The 17,353-nt window shown below is 36.7% G+C and overlaps 3 protein-coding genes across 4 annotated transcripts; 2 read left to right on the top strand and 1 right to left on the bottom strand.

The window, feature by feature from the left end:
- Positions 1-3,812: 3,812 nt before the first annotated feature.
- Positions 3,813-5,231, top strand: LOC110921178 (40S ribosomal protein S19-1). Its single transcript, XM_022165457.2, has 4 exons — positions 3,813-3,971; positions 4,497-4,587; positions 4,670-4,853; positions 4,980-5,231. The coding sequence occupies exons 1-4, from the start codon at positions 3,888-3,890 to the stop codon at positions 5,050-5,052; spliced, it is 432 nt and encodes a 143-aa protein (XP_022021149.1). The 5' UTR covers positions 3,813-3,887; the 3' UTR covers positions 5,053-5,231.
- A 3,781-nt stretch (positions 5,232-9,012) lies between these two features.
- Positions 9,013-11,134, bottom strand: LOC110920833 (F-box protein At5g39250). 2 transcript variants are annotated; one of them, XM_022165032.2, is made up of 2 exons: positions 10,980-11,134; positions 9,013-9,963 (listed from the first exon to the last, which is right to left on the bottom strand). In XM_022165032.2, the coding sequence occupies exon 2, from the start codon at positions 9,919-9,921 to the stop codon at positions 9,175-9,177; it is 747 nt and encodes a 248-aa protein (XP_022020724.1). In that variant the 5' UTR covers positions 9,922-9,963; positions 10,980-11,134; the 3' UTR covers positions 9,013-9,174. The 2 variants fall into 2 exon arrangements, with proteins under 2 accessions (XP_022020724.1, XP_022020725.1); XM_022165033.2 differs by having other exon boundaries at positions 10,874-11,058.
- Positions 11,135-11,436: 302 nt separating this feature from the next.
- On the top strand, positions 11,437-14,925 carry LOC110925648 (protein FAR1-RELATED SEQUENCE 5-like). Its single transcript, XM_022169544.2, has 5 exons — positions 11,437-11,648; positions 11,954-12,749; positions 12,845-13,103; positions 13,398-13,955; positions 14,114-14,925. The coding sequence occupies exons 1-5, from the start codon at positions 11,627-11,629 to the stop codon at positions 14,741-14,743; spliced, it is 2,265 nt and encodes a 754-aa protein (XP_022025236.2). The 5' UTR covers positions 11,437-11,626; the 3' UTR covers positions 14,744-14,925.
- The last annotated feature ends 2,428 nt before the right edge of the window (positions 14,926-17,353 follow it).

Here is a 17,353-nt window from a genome sequence, read left to right as displayed (position 1 = left end):
TTACAAAGCGTATTAAATGATATGGGATTCGAGACATTATATTTTTCATGAGAAAATATGGAGTCACAACTATCGGATTATGAAAATGAAGGATATTTATTAGACACCCACAAAGCTCAATCTCAATCTAAATATGTTACTAATGGAAGTCAATGATTTCAACATATTTAAGACAGGTGAAGACTAGAGTCAATAAAAGGAAGCCGAATTGTACTATTTGAAGAGAGTGAAAGCTGAATCAGAAGAAGTTAAGTTGTACTATTTAAAGGCAATGCAACTTGAATCAAAAGAAGCCTAAGCAAAGAAAAGTACATCAAAGATCAAGTCAAGCGATTATTACTGAAGATTGAATTCCACAGACTAAGAGCTATATGTAAAATTGAGGGGGAGTAATATACATGTACTCTTTTTCCTTAACTAAGTTTTGTCCCACTGGTATGTAAGATTGAATTCCACAGACTAAGAGCTATATGTAAAATTGAGGGGGAGTAATATACATGTACTCTTTTTCCTTAACTAAGTTTTGTCCCACTGGGTTTTCTTAGTAAGGTTTTAATGAGGCAGTATAACTGATCCTGATCCTGAAGTGTCAGTTAATATCGGTCCTGAAGAACCGAGCCAATATCTTCCAATGTATAATGTTGATAGTGTATAATATAAAATGTTTGAGGGGGAGTGTTATGAATGCAATCATTTTATGGCCCAACCCAATGTTTATGGGCTTTAGACTTTTAGGGATTCTATTGTACTAGTTTATATATAAGATGCATATGTCAGATGAATGAATTGATTGAATCAGTTTCTCTCTATTTCTCTCTTGTTTTATCACACTTTAAGTATTGTTTTCGTTCATTTATATGAAGTTTTAATTTTTAGGTGTAAACCGTTAACTTTAATTTTATATATTCAACAATATATCCAAACTCAAGTGTTATAACACTTTGTATAGAAAAAAACCATTTGAATGCTGATAGTTAAATTATTGGTAAGGGTTGTTAGTTTTGTAAATCACTTCAAAATTAATAAACCTATTAAGCAACTTCTTCATCTTCAACGATATTTAAAAAATCGAAATTAGCAATCAAATCAAATGGTATTTCATTGTGTATAATCAACGTCACGCCGCAACGCGCGGGTTGGCGTCAACTCGTAACAATACAAAATGTAACCGGTTAGTAGTTACCTAATAGATACCCAATGAGTTTTGAGATGAGTATACCCAACGAGTAATCTTTTTAAATTAAAGGGTTTACCCGAAACCCGCGGGTATACCTGATACCCGATGGGTATTTACCCGCTAGAAACCCGACGGGTTTTGGGACGGGTTTAGGACAAGCTTATCTAATCGGGTTTGGGTTTGGGATTACCTAAACCCGTCCCAAACCCGACCCATTGCCATCCCTAGTCTTAGGGGGAGCGGGGTGCATGCGGGAAGGGAAATCGGGGAGGGGGTTGCCGAGCGGGAAGGGTGCTGCCAACAAAGCGGGGATGGAAATTGGGGGTGTTTATCGGGGAGGGTTCACCGCAACGAAGGAGAGAGAAGATGGTGGGCCATCCTCATTTTCAACCGATCAACATTTTTTCTTTTTCTTTTTTTTTTTTTTGAATAAAAAAACAATTCTCCTAAGATGGGAGTGCCGCCATCAAATTAGGGTGCGAGGAGAGTTTAAGAGGAGAGTTGACGTGGCATAAACTGATTAGGTTTGCGTAAGAGAGGGGACTCCCTAAGAGGGGAGTGCCCCTCTCACCCTTAGTATGCTTCGTGCGCTTTTAAGTTTCCTTGTTAAGCTTGTATTGTACTTCCTTTTAATTTAATGATGATTTAATGTAATGATGATTTAATGTATTGCTCCTTTTTGCCGGTCAAAAAGAAACATGTGGGCCCATTTAATTGACGGCGTCTAGAAATATCAAAAACTTTGATATGTCACACGACATGTGGACGTGGATCATGCATCTCTCTCGGTACACGTTTTTACTTTCAATAAAGCATGATTTTTACCTTCATATTCACACACCCAACCCTAGAGTGCGTCGCTTTGACCAAAGCGGGACGTTTAGGCTTGCTTTCCACCCAAACCTTATCTCTCTGTTCTGTACCCCAAAGCGTTCCGCTTTGACCAAAGCGGGATGTTTAGGGTTCTTTCTGCAGACAAAGGGTGATGAGACTTGATGCGATGTTATATTCTGTACGATGTTGCAGAAAGTGTCATGTTTCAACCTTAAGCGCCGTGCTTTGGCCAAAGCGCGGCGCTTCGACCCCCATTTCAATTGCATTTAATAGGCAGAACATGCATTCTGTTTCGTATTCAAAATTTTTTTTTAATCCATTTCAAAAAATTGAAGTTGAGGTTCTGTTGGGTTTTTTGTTTTGAAATGTGAAAATTCTGTTAAGTAGAACAGTTTTTCAGTGATTACGATGTCGTGGTTAAGCAACTATCTTTTCGGTGAATACTCTGAGGAGTTTGTTGTTTCAGATTGTTACGAGGGAACCGCCATTTGGCCAAAGCGGGGCGTTTTGGAGTATGTGAATAGACCAAGGGTGTGTGTGAATAGCCCGAGCCTTATTTTTTATTCAAAAACAATAATAATAAAATAATAATAATTAATAATAATAATAATAATAATAATAATAATAATAATAATAATTTTTGATTGGAGAATTGAGGAGAAGACACAAAGTGAATTAGTTAACATTCACTTGAACCTATATAAATCGGTTTTGACTTTCTTACATTCATTGTCTATTATTATTGTTGGGTTTTAAACAAGCTTCAGTCATTCAAAATTAGTGGTTAATTGATTTTTTTAAAAAAACCTATTCAACCCCTCCCATTAATTTTCAAAAGTGATCTTGTGACCAAGACTCCTTAACATGGCCACTTTACTCGAATTCATATATATGCATATCCTCTAGGCAATGTAATCTGTAATGGTGTGGCTTTTAACTTCAATCTCATAATGATTTTCATTTCCAATCAAACTGACTCTTTATAAATCATTTTGGGTGTTACAAACTTTCGCACTATTATTTTAGTTGATAACTTGTTACTGGTAGGAAATTTATCAAGTATTTTAAAACCGTGTTCAATTAATTTGGTATACAAGATCACCATTTAACAAATTTGGGCTCGCTCCAAAGGTATAAATCATTATTTTTTTGTTATCAATTTTCAGTATCAACCAAAACATCACTCACTAGGCTATTTATACAATAATTCTAGTGTGAATCATATCTAAATGTAAAAATATAGCATTTAAGTATAGCTTTTAATCAAAATCCCTCTCCAGCTCAAAATTGACCGGTTTTCGACATGAATATCTACATGGATGAACTTGCATGTTTTAAGTAATAAAAATTACTGGGAACAAAATATAAATAGAAGAAAAAGCGGGATCAATATGACTTAGACGTTGAAAGATTGAGTCCATTAGCTTATAAGAAGTTACATAATACACTAACGTTCTTGTAAGAAATGTTTGCTTTAAAACTAACCGTCTTTATAAGATGTTGTTCTCAAGATACATAATGTGGTGGTAAAGTATATCCTCCCTATTCCAAAGTTGATGATTCAAATTTCAAATCCTCCGAAGTGAATATACAGTATAAGATTATTTAGGAGAACATTAGTTTTTCGTTAAAAAAACAAATATAACACGACTTTACATTAAGCCCAAAACTTGGCTAAAGAGTTGGTTCCACCTGAGGCCCAATAAGCAGAACATTCATAAAGATATTGGGCTGTTTACTTCATTAACTTTGACCTCATTTTACTCCACCTTGGCCCAAACTCGTCAACCATAAATACATAACATTGAACCCCCAAAGAAACCCTAGCCAGTTTATCTTCTTCGCGCAGTGCTTAAGCGCAGCAGCAGCAGCTACCATGGCGACGGCGAGAACTGTGAAGGATGTTTCTCCTCATGAATTTGTCAAGGGTTACGCCGCTCACCTCAAACGATCTGGCAAGGTACAAATCGATCTCATTATTTCATTTTTTTTTTAAAATAATTTAGAGTGGTTTAGCAGGTTTTTGTTGAATGTTTTAACCTAGAATCAAGTGCTGAATATGTTTTATAATAACTGTGATATCGTGTTTGGTGAAATCTGGCTCTAGTTGACATTTTATTTTTGTAATTTAGTGTTTAGGGTTTTTGTAAGCTAGATTGCTCGATCTTATTTCAGTTGCGTCAATAAGATGGTTAAACGAGTGTTTTATATTTTGTATAACTTTCTGCTACTTGTTACCTGTTGAACATTCATTTATGGTTCAGCATGTTGATTATACTGGATAAATTGGTTAAGTTGCATTTTACTATTGTAATTAGTGTTTTGACTTTTGAATGATAATATTGGTTAAGTATGTTGATTGAACTTGAAAGTTGAAAATTAGTTATTGAATTGCACTGTTGGTATCTAATAGCTGCCAAACATGTTATGTTTTGTATTATATATTACTAGATGTTGATGTTGTTTATGATTGTATTTTTTGTAGATGGAGCTTCCTGAGTGGACTGATATAGTGAAGACTGCTACCTTTAAGGAGCTTGCTCCCTATGATCCTGACTGGTACTATATCAGAGCTGGTGAGTTTTGTTTCTGTCTTTTAAAGGCATGTTGGATTGGTTTTTTAGAATACTTGTATAAGTATTGCACTTTTGTTTGCAGCTTCGATTGCTAGGAAAATCTACTTGAGGGGCGGTCTTGGTGTTGGCGGCTTCCAGAGAGTCTACGGTGGACGTAAGAGGAATGGCAGTGCTCCACCACATTTCTGCAAAAGCAGCGGTGGTATCATTCGCCACATTCTTCAACAATTGGAAACAATGAAAATCATTGATATGGATCCCAAGGGGTGAGTGTTTTTTCCGTAATTCATGTTTTTTTTTTGTTTAAGAATCTGATGGTTAACAAATCACAGGTTTTTTCGATTTGAATACTCATGTAAAAATGTTAACTTGTTTTTTTTGTTGTATTTTAGTGGAAGAAGAATCACTTCAAATGGCCGTCGAGACCTTGACCAAGTTGCTGGGAGAATCGTTGTTGCACCTTGAATAGCTCAATCATTTGATTCTGGTCATCATTTTTGATGCTATGTAGCTTAATATTTTTAGTAAGAATGAACAAATTTTGGTTCTTTTTGTTTTGAATCGTTTGTGTTTGCTCTTCTTAAATGTCGGCACTGGTAATTTGAGTTGATCTATAATCATGTTTGAACTGATTGCTGTTGTTTCGTTTACATTCAGTATCAGTTTTTTTAGTTTAAAATGAACTAATTTCAGAAGCAGTGCCAAACCAAACTTTTAACCGTAGAACTTGTTTATATGTAGTCTTTCGACTCCCAAAACATATAATGTATATATTGCTGCAAAATATTTATTTTGCATTGTGCTTTTGAGTCATTTGTATATAGAGGTGCACAAACCAGGTATTTTGTAGAACCGGAGAGGAACTTGGTTTGAGTTTTGCCAACAAAGTCAACAACCGGTTCCTGGTATGTTCAGGTTTTTGATCGGGCTTTGACCAGTTTGACATGGTTTTTTTTGTGTTATGGTCTGTTTGGGTTTGGGTTTTGACCAGATAGAGGTGGAACCGGTTTTGGTGAGTCTGGTTTGGTTCTCTTTTTGAAACCCGGGTCTGTACCTGCCGGTCGGATGGGGTAGGAACCGGGTCGTGTCCAAAACCGGTTTTTGTGCGCTTCTATTTGCCTGTAACAAAGTAGTTAAAAGATTCTAAATATTCTATTTGCATGTAACAAAGTCGTGAAATATAAAAGATTCTGAAAATTTGAAATACCAAGTTAAATGGAGCGACCATAGGGCGAATGCGTAGAGAAAGAGAGATCAAAAGATGAAATGTCAAGATAAATGGAGCTACCGTAGGGCAAATGCGTAGAGAGAGAGATCAAAAGAAGATGGTCTGGTGTATGCATACGATGAATCAACGTTTGTATATTGTGCTTCTATTATGCCTTCTATACCGTATTCTCACCGTAGCTAAATAGGACAATGGGCCAATAAACCACCTAGCATACACTTACGTTAAAGTAGTGTACAGCGTACACTTATGGTAGGGTAACATAAGCGCACAATGGAAACACAAGCATACACCGATTTATGCAGAACCGGTTACAAAGTGATAACTTGAAAGAATCCAAAAGGAGAAGGGGGGGGGGGGGGGGGACCTACAGAATTTGAAAGATAAGATCAAGATACCTGAGTGACAAGGACTTTACCCTCCAGTCATGTCAGTTTTTGAAAAAAATATCCTGTGAATTTGTGATCACAAGTGAGAGTAGGGTTTTGTATCATTGTCCAAACTATGTGTTGTGGAATAACGAAACTATTGCGATATCACCGCCATGTAACTGCCATGTAGGACATTGAGCAATAACTAAAAACACAATAACTAGGTGTTGTAGAATAACCACCCAATAAATATAAAATTAAAGAAAAAAAGGATGTTGATTTGAATGGTCAAAAGGGTGTTGACCCCAACTCTCATCCGCCTAGCGCCTGTAGGGCGGCCTTGGCGCCCCCAATAACTAGGCGGCAAGGTGTTTCGCTAGTTATTGGGTTGATGTGGCATGGCTTGTTATTCCACAACGACCAGCCTCATTTGTTTGTGATAACTTTGATGAGTTGACCCCTGTGTCTAAACATCAATGATTGTAGTCGTTCACTCATTTGCATTCGTGGAACTGAGATATGCTATATCTATATAGTTGGACTAGATGTTGTCACATGTCAATTTTTTTACAATTGAAGGATCAAACATGAATCCGAAAGTGATTGCACTTCCAGATATACGTGCTCGCTTAACTCTTCAGGTACTTGTGGTTTATGCAAGTAGATTTAACTATTTAAATCATCAACTCAATGAGCAATCCATCACCTTCTTTAATCAACATGCATTGTTTGCTAACCAAACACGCCTTGTGAATACAACGCCTTACTTACCCTAGCTAGTACGATAGTGATCAATCAAAGTCCATATTTTTTTGGCCAGGTCATCAGCGCGACAGCGCCCATCAAAAGCGCATGCAAAAGAAGAAATGAGAAGAAACCACCGACTCCAAACATAAATTGTTGCCTGACTTGGACCGTGGCGATCATCCAGCAACACCTGCACCTAGACCAAGGTGTTCCCTTCACTGTCTCTTTGTTCAGCAACTCGGCCCGAGTGAATTCAGTCCCCTAGGCCTCACCTCACTTGGCTTTAATTCCCAAGCGAAATGAAAAAGATAAGGAATTGAATAGTTACCTAGAACTTCATCCCATAAGGACCTTTAAGAGCATTGACATTTGAGTCTTTATTCTTATCTTTACCTTAAAATTGTAAGGAAAACAAAAAGAAAATTAACTTTTTTACTTCTACATTAGGTTCCTTATCTTTATTCCTTATCCATAAAATTTTAAGAAAAACTACAATCAATCCATATAATTACAACTCACTATTCATCCCTTCAATCAATCAAGCAACCAAACCCAATAAATCCCACAAATAGCAAAGCTATTTATAGGGTCTGAGAAGGGTGGGATGTAGACAAACCTTGCCTCTATCCCTAGGGATAGAAAGGCTGCTTCCAGAGAGACCCTCGGTTCCAAAACGAACATCATACCAAGACATCAAGTCAAAGAATATAGAAAAAAGAAGTCACCTATACCAAGAAATTGATCAGAGTGACACAGTATAATGTAAATCATGTATAATAGCACACAACATCATTTGGGCATAAACACAAGAAGTTAATTACCGGTAAAGTCACTTAAAGAATAAGAAAAACCTACATCCCTAAAATACACCTAAGGGCTAAGACCTTACTGCAATATCCTCTAGAAGTCCTTAACCCTAATCCTACGCCTCCACGAAGTCCTATCTTGGACATGTCCTCAGAAAGATCCAACTCTGCTCATCCCATGTCAGTTTGGGTCTGCCTCTTCCTCTCCTCCCCTCCACAATAAGAATTTCTACTACTCTAACTGGTGCCGTCGTTTGCCTCCGCTTCACATGCCCAAACCATCTCAATCTCTCCTTCTTAATCTTATCTGATATACTAGCAACTCCTAATTTTTCCCTAAAAACCTCATTTCTTATCCGATCTAACCTTGTGTGTCCACATATCCATCTCAGCATCCTCATCTCTGCTACCTCCATCTTGCGCGCTTGTGTCTTCTTGATAGCCCAACAGTCTGTTCCATATAGCATAGCGGGCCTGTACACCAGCCAGCCTGTATGCGATGGGTTACATCACTATCTATGTCACCATCCCTTTGTACAAACGACCCCAAATACTTAAATTTAGTTGTATGCGGGATCAATTGATCCTCAATGGTGATTTGGGTGTCATCGTCAACGGCTACGCCACTGTATATTTTATTTAAGTGAAAGAGAGAGAATAGTAAAATTTGATTAAAGGAGCTTAATTGAATAAAGATAGATGCAAGGAGTCGGATGTGGGAGGTTTTTTAAAATCTTCAAATTGATAATATAAATGTGTTTTTTAGTTAAATTATAAGGATATGGATAAGAACTCGGATGTGAATGCTCTGACACTCGCATCCATATCTGGGCGCCTGGGCGGAATTTAAGCAGCTAGCTGTTGTGGCGGTTGTGCTACATTAGCTGCATGGTCGGAAGAAGAAAAGAGGGACATGCCTTTGGTTGGGTATTCAACTTGTTTATGTTTTTAATAAGGATAAAAACTAAGGCTAGATAGTCAAAAAGCCAAATGTGTTACCGTTTTGTACAGCCCATGATGTAGTCTTTGAAAGAAATGACCGAACCTATGGAACCATTCGTGTAATAAACTGCATTTTTTCGAAAGTGATCAAGGAGGTGAAGGTAATGAGTTTTTTATGGGTCAAACACCGGTCCAGGTTCTCGGTTCTCACGTGGGAGCAGTGGCGAAGCTTTGATATTGTGTGTATGGACTGAATTGTTTTATGTTTGTGGGGATCTGTTATTATGTTTGCTGTGTGGTGTATTTGGGCTAGTTACTGGCTAGCTTTTGGTTTCATAATAAAAGGTTTTGGTCGGCCGTTCATTTTATTCCACACCAACGCGTATTAACAACAGAACCAAACATTAACATTTAAGAAAATAACACATGTTGGAAAGACAAACAACATTTACACATCCCTGATACAAATACCGATTCAAACCCAAAACCTAGTTTACTTCCAATCAAGCATATCCAACAGCCATAGCACTTCTTCCTCCGAATTTGCAGCATCACAGAAATCCACTTCAATCCCAAACACATCAATGTCACCGTCATCACCATCCTCGACAAACAACAAAGCAATCCAAGCACGGATTCCGGACACAAAAGGGTAAGCCGGAGAAAGCACCAGGTAATCAAACGCTAGCTTTCTACACGATGACCGCTCAACATAATCAAACGTGGCGTCATGGATTACACAAGCAACTTTGTTGGTGTCTTTTCGTGCAACGAGCACAGAAGCAGTAACGGTTTGTGAATACGGAACCGAAAACCGAGGTTTCACAGGCAGTGTAAGTTTGTATTCTGGACTGTCTAAATGATACCTCATCACCGGACTGATTCCAGGTGGTGGGGTCCAGTTGCCCTTCTGGAGGGCGGGCCCGGGAACAACTTGTGAGAAGAGTGAATTCCCGTCTGCCCAAAAGTCGATGTAGAACTCGAGGTCGTGCAACGAGATTCTTGGAGGAAGGAGCGTTCGGTTGATTTCACGTTTGTAAAACGTTTTGAACAGTTTGTGGTAAGTTATAGGAGGTGCTGAGTTCTTACATGTTGAAGGCCATTTTTTTGCGCAAAGACATTTCCAGAAGTAATCATCTTGAGCTATGTTTTGCCATTGTTTACATACTGCCGTACAAGCAGCTAAATCGGTGCCTTCAAGTAACGGGAAAACAGCCTTTAGTATCTCGTTAGATGGCATGTCGGCAGAAATTGTGAAAAATCATGGACTTGATGGTTATTCCTGCAAATATATATACACTAATCAGCAAAATGTGCAGATAGAGGATATTGCATGATACTTGCACATGAATTTGGTTGGTAGACGTGTGGATTTGTAGGAGTTATAATATGTGCAAATATATTTGAGCAACAACTGCTAAATGCTAATACAATAGAAAAGTGAGAACTATCTCAAAAAATGACACAAATCCATAGATACTCCTTTAAAGATCAAGCACAAAAAGGGTATGCTCTACATAATAGAAAGAACTTGAAGATAAATTTCAAGAGACATCATAGATAATTAGATATAAACCATCACAAAGACCATATACTAAAAACTGCGAAAAGCGATCACGTAAGTCTAATCTTCTTGGGAGAGAGGGATGTCATCGTTGAAGATTATGTGCAACCAACCCTATGTAGTTTAAGGCACGATGAAAGCCGCCTTGAGCACAGAAAGGCGCACTGCCTAAAAACCTGTCTAAACCAGCCGAAAACAAGCCTTAAACAGCTAAAAATGGCCTGAACCGAGCGCTTCTGTCATTGCGTGTATCAGTAATTAACTATTAAAAGCCTACCAGAACGATACAAGCAACATGATCACTATCAACATTCATAACATCAAAGGCTCTCATAAATTACGAAATCAGGCGAAATGATCCACTACCACAATTAAACTACAATCTTTTAAAATCAATTGTGCAACTTTTCATAACCAGAACCGAATCAAATATCAAGCAAATTGATGAGAACAGAACAACAAGTGCATATAACTCACAGAAATCATTCTACAATCAACTCTAACAAAGCTAAAATGATGCAAATTAAATGAACAACGAGAAGATAAGGTTACGATCCGCATCAAATTTGGTAAAATATCGCGATCGCGCACAGAAAACCCTAGAAATGTTAATTTATGAAACATTTACCATTAATTACGAAAGGAATCGATAATTTGTTGTAATTAAATTGTATCTGAAAGATTGTTAGAGCAATTTCATGAAAAGGAATCGAGATTAAAGAAGGAGGAGGCACCTTTGATGATTGGGAAGGAGAGTTAATCGTGAAAACGCCAAAAAGCCGACTATTAAATTGTTGTTGATTAAATAATGAGAAAACGTAAGCAGCCGAAAAACTGTGACTATATTAAGATAAGATCGTTGATTTTATTCAATGGAACTAACGAAAAATCAAAAACAAAAAGTATTTCATTTCAAAACAACTTTCAACAACGGGTATTTATTGTAAAAAAATATAAATGGTATCTAACAACGAGTAGATACATAAATTTGTATATTGTATATAGGTAGAGGTTCAACTAAGAATTTAATCTTCCCTAAGTTTCCTAAGAAGCAATCTTGAGCTTACATGTGGCAATCTCATTAATTTAGATGAAAGGGTAATATTGGAAAATGCAAATTTCAAACAGATCTGTACTTAGTTTAATCACACGATTTTCATTCCTTCATCCATTCATTGAGCTTCATCGAGATCGTTTTCATCTAAATCAATCGCAAATCTCAATCTCAATCCTGCTGAATCGTTGATCGTTTTCATCGATTTGCCGGTACCTGCGAGATTGAGATCAATCCTGCTGAATCGTTCATCGTTTTCATCGATTTGGTGGAACCCTAGCTCCTCTGTTCATTCATTGAATTGCTGATTTATCCTCCTCTATTTTAATGATGTCTACTACTGTCGATGGTAAAATACCTTCTAGTTTTAATTTCATCTACTTTTTAGGTTTTTAGTTTTGATCTAAGTTGTGCTGGTTTTTATTTAAAAGTGTAGTTCTGAAGTTGTGCTTGTTTTTTGAAGTTGTGCTGGTTTTTGAAGTTGTGCTGGTTTTTTTATATTACATCATATTTTAAAGTGTAGGTTTGTAAGGTTGTGCTGATATCTTTATTTTGTGCTAGTTTATCTGGTAAAGTTGTGCTTGTTTTTTGTGCTGGTTTATTGTAAAGTTTGTGCTGATATCTTTTTTTGTTCTGGTTTTTTTATTTGTTCAGGAGTTCGTATCTGTCCAACTACTGGTAATCAGTATTATACTCCTATTGTTCCAGATTCTTCCAAACCTGTCGTTGGTATGCATTTCCAGTCAATTGATTCTGCCTTTAATTTCTATAAGAAGTATGCTAAGTTATCTGGGTTTGAGGGTCGAAAGCATACTCAATCTTCAAAAAATGGTGTTGTGATTAGAAAGTACTTTGTTTGTGCGAAAGAGGGTTCAGCGACATCCTGTGCTGTTGACACGGTAAATGACAGTGTTGGTGCTGATAAAAAGTTAAATGACCGAAGGAGGAGACCTTCTAAACGTACCGGATGTAAGGCACACATCCGTTTGGCTTTAACTCCAAAAAATACTTATAGAATTTCTCATGTATTTGAGGAGCATAATCATTCTTTTGTTGATGAAGAGGATTATCATCTTTTAGCTTCGTCTAGAAAGTTGACATTCACTGAAGAGCAACTGCTTTCTGATTTTTCTGAGATGAATATTGGTCCAGTTAGGGCATTCAACCTTATGAGAAAGATTCGTGGTGGATTTGATAAGGTTGGAGTGACGTCTACTGATTGTAAAAATTTTAAAAGAGATATTAATTTGTTCATTGGAGAGTTTGATGTGGATATGGCTGTCCAACGTCTTATGAAGAAGAAGCAGTTTTTGCCGAATTTTTCTTGTGAATTTTATTGTGATGAAAAAGGTGCTCTTGCTGGATTATTTTGGGCTGATGAAGAAATGAAACTGAATTATGAGGTCTTTGGGGATGTTATGTCTTTTGATGCTACGTTCCGTACGAACAGGTATTTTATTCACTTTTTGTAGATCATTTATTCATATTTTTATTAAACTAGCACAATTCAGCAAGCAGTTGTAATATAATCAATTCAATTTTTAGGTATGACTTGGTATTTGTTCCGTTCACTGGAATCGATAATCATCATCACAATGTCACGTTTGCTGGTTCTTTGTTAGCATCTGAAACTGCTGAATCATATAAATGGCTTCTTCAAAGTTTTTTGAAGGCTTTTGGTGTTGCACCTAAGGTGGTTGTGACTGATCAGGACGCTGCAATGAAAATTGCCATCCGAGATGTTTTCCCAGATACCAGACATCGTTTGTGTATGTGGCATATAATGATCAAAGTTTCTGAAAAGGTAACTTTCTTAAACCAGCACACTTTTAGCATATAAACCAGCACACTTTAAACATCCATTTAAACCATCACACTTTAGCATATAAACCAGCACACTTTTAAACCAGCACACTTTGGCATATAACTCAGCACACTATTAAACCAGCACACTTTCTTTAAACCATAGTTTAAGCATCATAGTTTAAGCATCATAGTTTAAGTTTATACATCAACTAGCACACTTTAACATATAAACCAGCACATTTTAGGATTTGTTTGCTGTTTTAATATACTAATTTTTTTTTTTTTGTTATAGGTTGGTACTGAGCTATCACAAGATGAGGTTTTTAAAGATGATATATGTGATGTTGTATGGACTGATGCTCTTGAACCAGCACAGTTTGAGACACAATGGTGTGATTTAATGATTAAGTACAACCTTACTAGTAACAGCTGGCTGTCTGATATGTACAACTTGAGATCAGATTGGATTCCAGCATACTATCGTCATGAACATATGTCCGGTCTTATGCGTACAACATCTAGGTCTGAGAGTGAAAATCATTTTTTTGGTCAATTAACCAACACAAAATTGTCATTAGTTGAGTTTTTGAGCCATTTTGATACTGCAATGGAATCTCAGAGGTTTAAGCGCAGCAAACGTGATCATGATACCAGATACACACAACCTCGCATGAAAACCAATTATGAATTGGAACTGGAAGCTGCAAAGATTTATACTCGGGGGATATTTTTTGATGTTCAAGAAGAAATTCGACTTGCTTGCAAGAATTGTATGTGCAGGCGTGAAGAAGAAGTTGGTGATTCAATTAAGTTTTATATTCTACAGGTCAATCTTCCTGGCCTTCATGAGGTATTTATTTATACCTTTAGTAGCACAAACATGTTCTGCTTTTTACAATACCTTTTAAGTAGCACAGTGATTTATATTTACAATTAGAATTTTACATATATAAACCAGCACACTTTTGTTATAAACTAGCACAATATAAGCATTTGTTATTTGTGTAGGTTCTTTTTACTCCTAAGGATATGGTAATTAAATGCAGCTGCAACCGATATGAGCAGTATGGTTTGCTATGTAGGCATGCCTTTTGTGTTCTTCGTCTTTGTGGTATAAAGGAGTTCCCTAAAAAATATGTTATGGGGCGTTGGACAAGAGATGTTGTTCCAAAAAAGACAAAAGTTTCGAGTTTTGATCAAAATGCTGCTGGTAATCAAGTTGAACGTGCTTCCAACATTGTGCGTGAGATAATGACTGCAACTGAACATATTGTTAACCGTCTTGTTACAAATATTGACCTGTTATCGTCGTATAGAGACCAAGTGATCGAGTCGAAGTTGAAGGTTGATTCTGCTGACCTTCCTGCAGAATCATTTGACAAGAATGCAAGATTAGCTAATATTCTTCATGCTGATCAGCCATGTTCATCGTCTTCTGCTACCATTCTTCCACCTAGTGGTATTAGAAACAAGGGGTGTGGTTCAAACAAACGCTTAAAGTCTTTTCGTGAGGTATCATCTTCAAGAATATCAAAGAAAACTAAAACTAGAGGTTGTTTGAAATGTGGAGGTCATGGACATAATAGTCGGACTTGTAAGATGAAGACTACTGTTGCTGATTCCCAGAAGAGCAGTTAAGATGAGGTTGTTTGAAATGTGTGTGTTGGAAACCAGCACAATATTAATTGTATGAAACCAGCACAATTTTAAACTTCTTCTATGATATTTGGATTTGTTATTTTTTTCATTTCAGTTTGGATTTCTTGTATTCTTATTATGTTTACAACATTCAACCAGCACATTATTAGTTTTTGTTGATTTTGTAAATACATTTGTCAAGAATTATAAAACCAGCACAATTTCATAGAAGAAGTATAAAATTGTGCTGGTTTTATAATTAAACTCTGTTCTTTAAAACCAGCACAATTATAAAACCAGCACAATTTTAAACTTCTTCTATGAAACCATCACATATTGTCATAGTGAAACCAGCACAAATATTAATTGTAAAACCAGCATAAAATTAACTTTCCTAATATAACTGTTAAAGCAGTACAATGTAATTGTTAAACCAGCACAAAATTGTCATAGTGAAACCAGCACAATATTAATTGTAAAACCAGCATAAAATTAACTTTCCTAATATAACTGTTAAAGCAGTACAATGTAATTGTTAAACCAGCACCATATTAATTGTTAAACCAGCACAAAATACTACAGACAACTACCAAACTAATGTTATATTGTTCAACCAACACAATCAATATTTCTGGTTCAGTCTGTCATTGATTTTCGTTTCCGCATTTTTCTTGCATTCCTCTTTCTTTTCAGGCTCCATCTTCTCATACTTCTCTAACAGTTCCATCATTTCACCTTTCGCTAAGTTGATGTCGGATAAAAGTATTTTGCTTAAATACTTGTATCTCAGTTCAACCAACTCTTTGTCTTGTTCCGGTGACTCTTTCGACAGCCCACTATCCCATTCCTTCTTGCTCACATGATTCCCTGTGTATGTCTCCATGTGTCTCATTGCAAAGACACCACAATCTACAAAGTTCTTTTCCGTTTGCCACGACATGTTCATTATTTCTGGTTCCAAGGGCGACATCTTTTTGTGCATTGTTGGGTATTCAACTTCAAGGTAATCACATACAATTTCTTTCTGTAATTTGAAAATTTTTCAAAATCAAAATCCCTAAGCATCACAAATATAATTAAAATAAACAGCACAGAATTAATGGGCATCAATATATTACCACTCTTTTAGCACGTGCCATTTTTTGTGCTTTTGCTTTCCCTTTCATGTTGTCTATAATCTTGATGGCTTCTCCCTTGAAATCAAAACATACAATGTAGTAGTGCTTGTGTTGTAGTATTGGAATGAACAACATGTCCACTTTCCTAATAGTTCCAAACTCGGTAGTCATCAATGTCGCGGCAATGTTTTCGCTGAAATTTTGTGCGCAGGTCTCTTTCTTCAGTTTTGGTTTGAAGTTGTTTTCTCCCTGCACAGAAACCAGCACAATGTGTTATAAACCAGCACCAGCACAATGTGTTATGAACCAGCACAATAATAGCATTTCATATATTAATAAAACATTAATTTTTCAAAACCAGCACAATGTGTAATAATCCAGCACATTTTGTTAAATGCGCTTTTTCTAATCTGTTATTAAAACCAGCACATATTAGAAAACATACCAGCATGTTGCATGGGCAGAAAACTCTTGCCGGCGAACCTTTGCTTCTGTAGACCTCTTCACTGTTTAGTACCAATGACCAAGCTGTTAGGACTTGGACATGTATGTATAAGTTCGGGTGAAGCGACTCCAGACATACCCTTGAAAGGTTTGTGTTAAATGCTGTCTCAAATATAAACACCCTGCATTGTTGTAATACACATTAGTTTAAATACTTATTTTTATCCAATTAAGATTTTGTTGGTTTTTATACTTACCAGGGGTCGTCAACTGTCGAGAACATCCATTCGGCTATCCTTACTTCAATTTTTTCAGTTTTTGTTTTTATTTGTACAACTCGCTGCATATATGGTGAACATAAAGGTTCGGCAGGGTGAGTTGTACGTTTGCTTTTCTTCTGGACTCCGGCATTTAGGTCTTCACCTATGAATTCTTGTTTTTCACTGTCTTTTTTGGGTTCCTTTTCTGGTGTTTTAAAAACCTCTCCTTGCCGTGCTGGTTGACCAGCAGCCTCATTTCCTTCTTTCTTTGCTGGTTGACCAGCAGTGTCACTTTCTCCCTTTGGTGGTTCATTAGCATCTTCACCTCCTTTCTTTGTTGTTTCCCCATCAGGTTTACCATCTTTAGCCTTTTCTCCACCTGCATCCTTTTCTTCTTCACCACCAACTCCATGATCAGCACCATCTTTTTTGCTGCTTGCTACTTGTTCTGCCTTTTCTATTTCTTTTATAACCTCTGGCCACATTGAACTGGTGATTCTGAAAGGAGTTGAATCAAATTGTGAGACCACCATTTTTTTTTGTGATTGGGTAAGTTTAACTTCATTTCCTTCTTCCTTTTCATTCCCTCCTTCTGTCTTCTCTCCACTTCCTCCTTTTTTCTTTTCTTCATTCCCTGCTTCTGATTCTTGCTTCTCGAAATTGTACTTTTCACCATATACTACCAATCTTTTTCTCCACTCATCCACAGCATCCACAACCTCATCACCTCTGTACTTTGTTAAACATTTTGTAATCATTTCGTGTGTTTCTTTGACATGCATGTCCAG

Source organism: Helianthus annuus, chromosome 9 (genome assembly GCF_002127325.2).
Source record: "Helianthus annuus cultivar XRQ/B chromosome 9, HanXRQr2.0-SUNRISE, whole genome shotgun sequence".
Classification (NCBI taxonomy): domain Eukaryota; kingdom Viridiplantae; phylum Streptophyta; class Magnoliopsida; order Asterales; family Asteraceae; genus Helianthus; species Helianthus annuus.
This window is presented reverse-complemented; position numbering and strand designations above follow the sequence as displayed.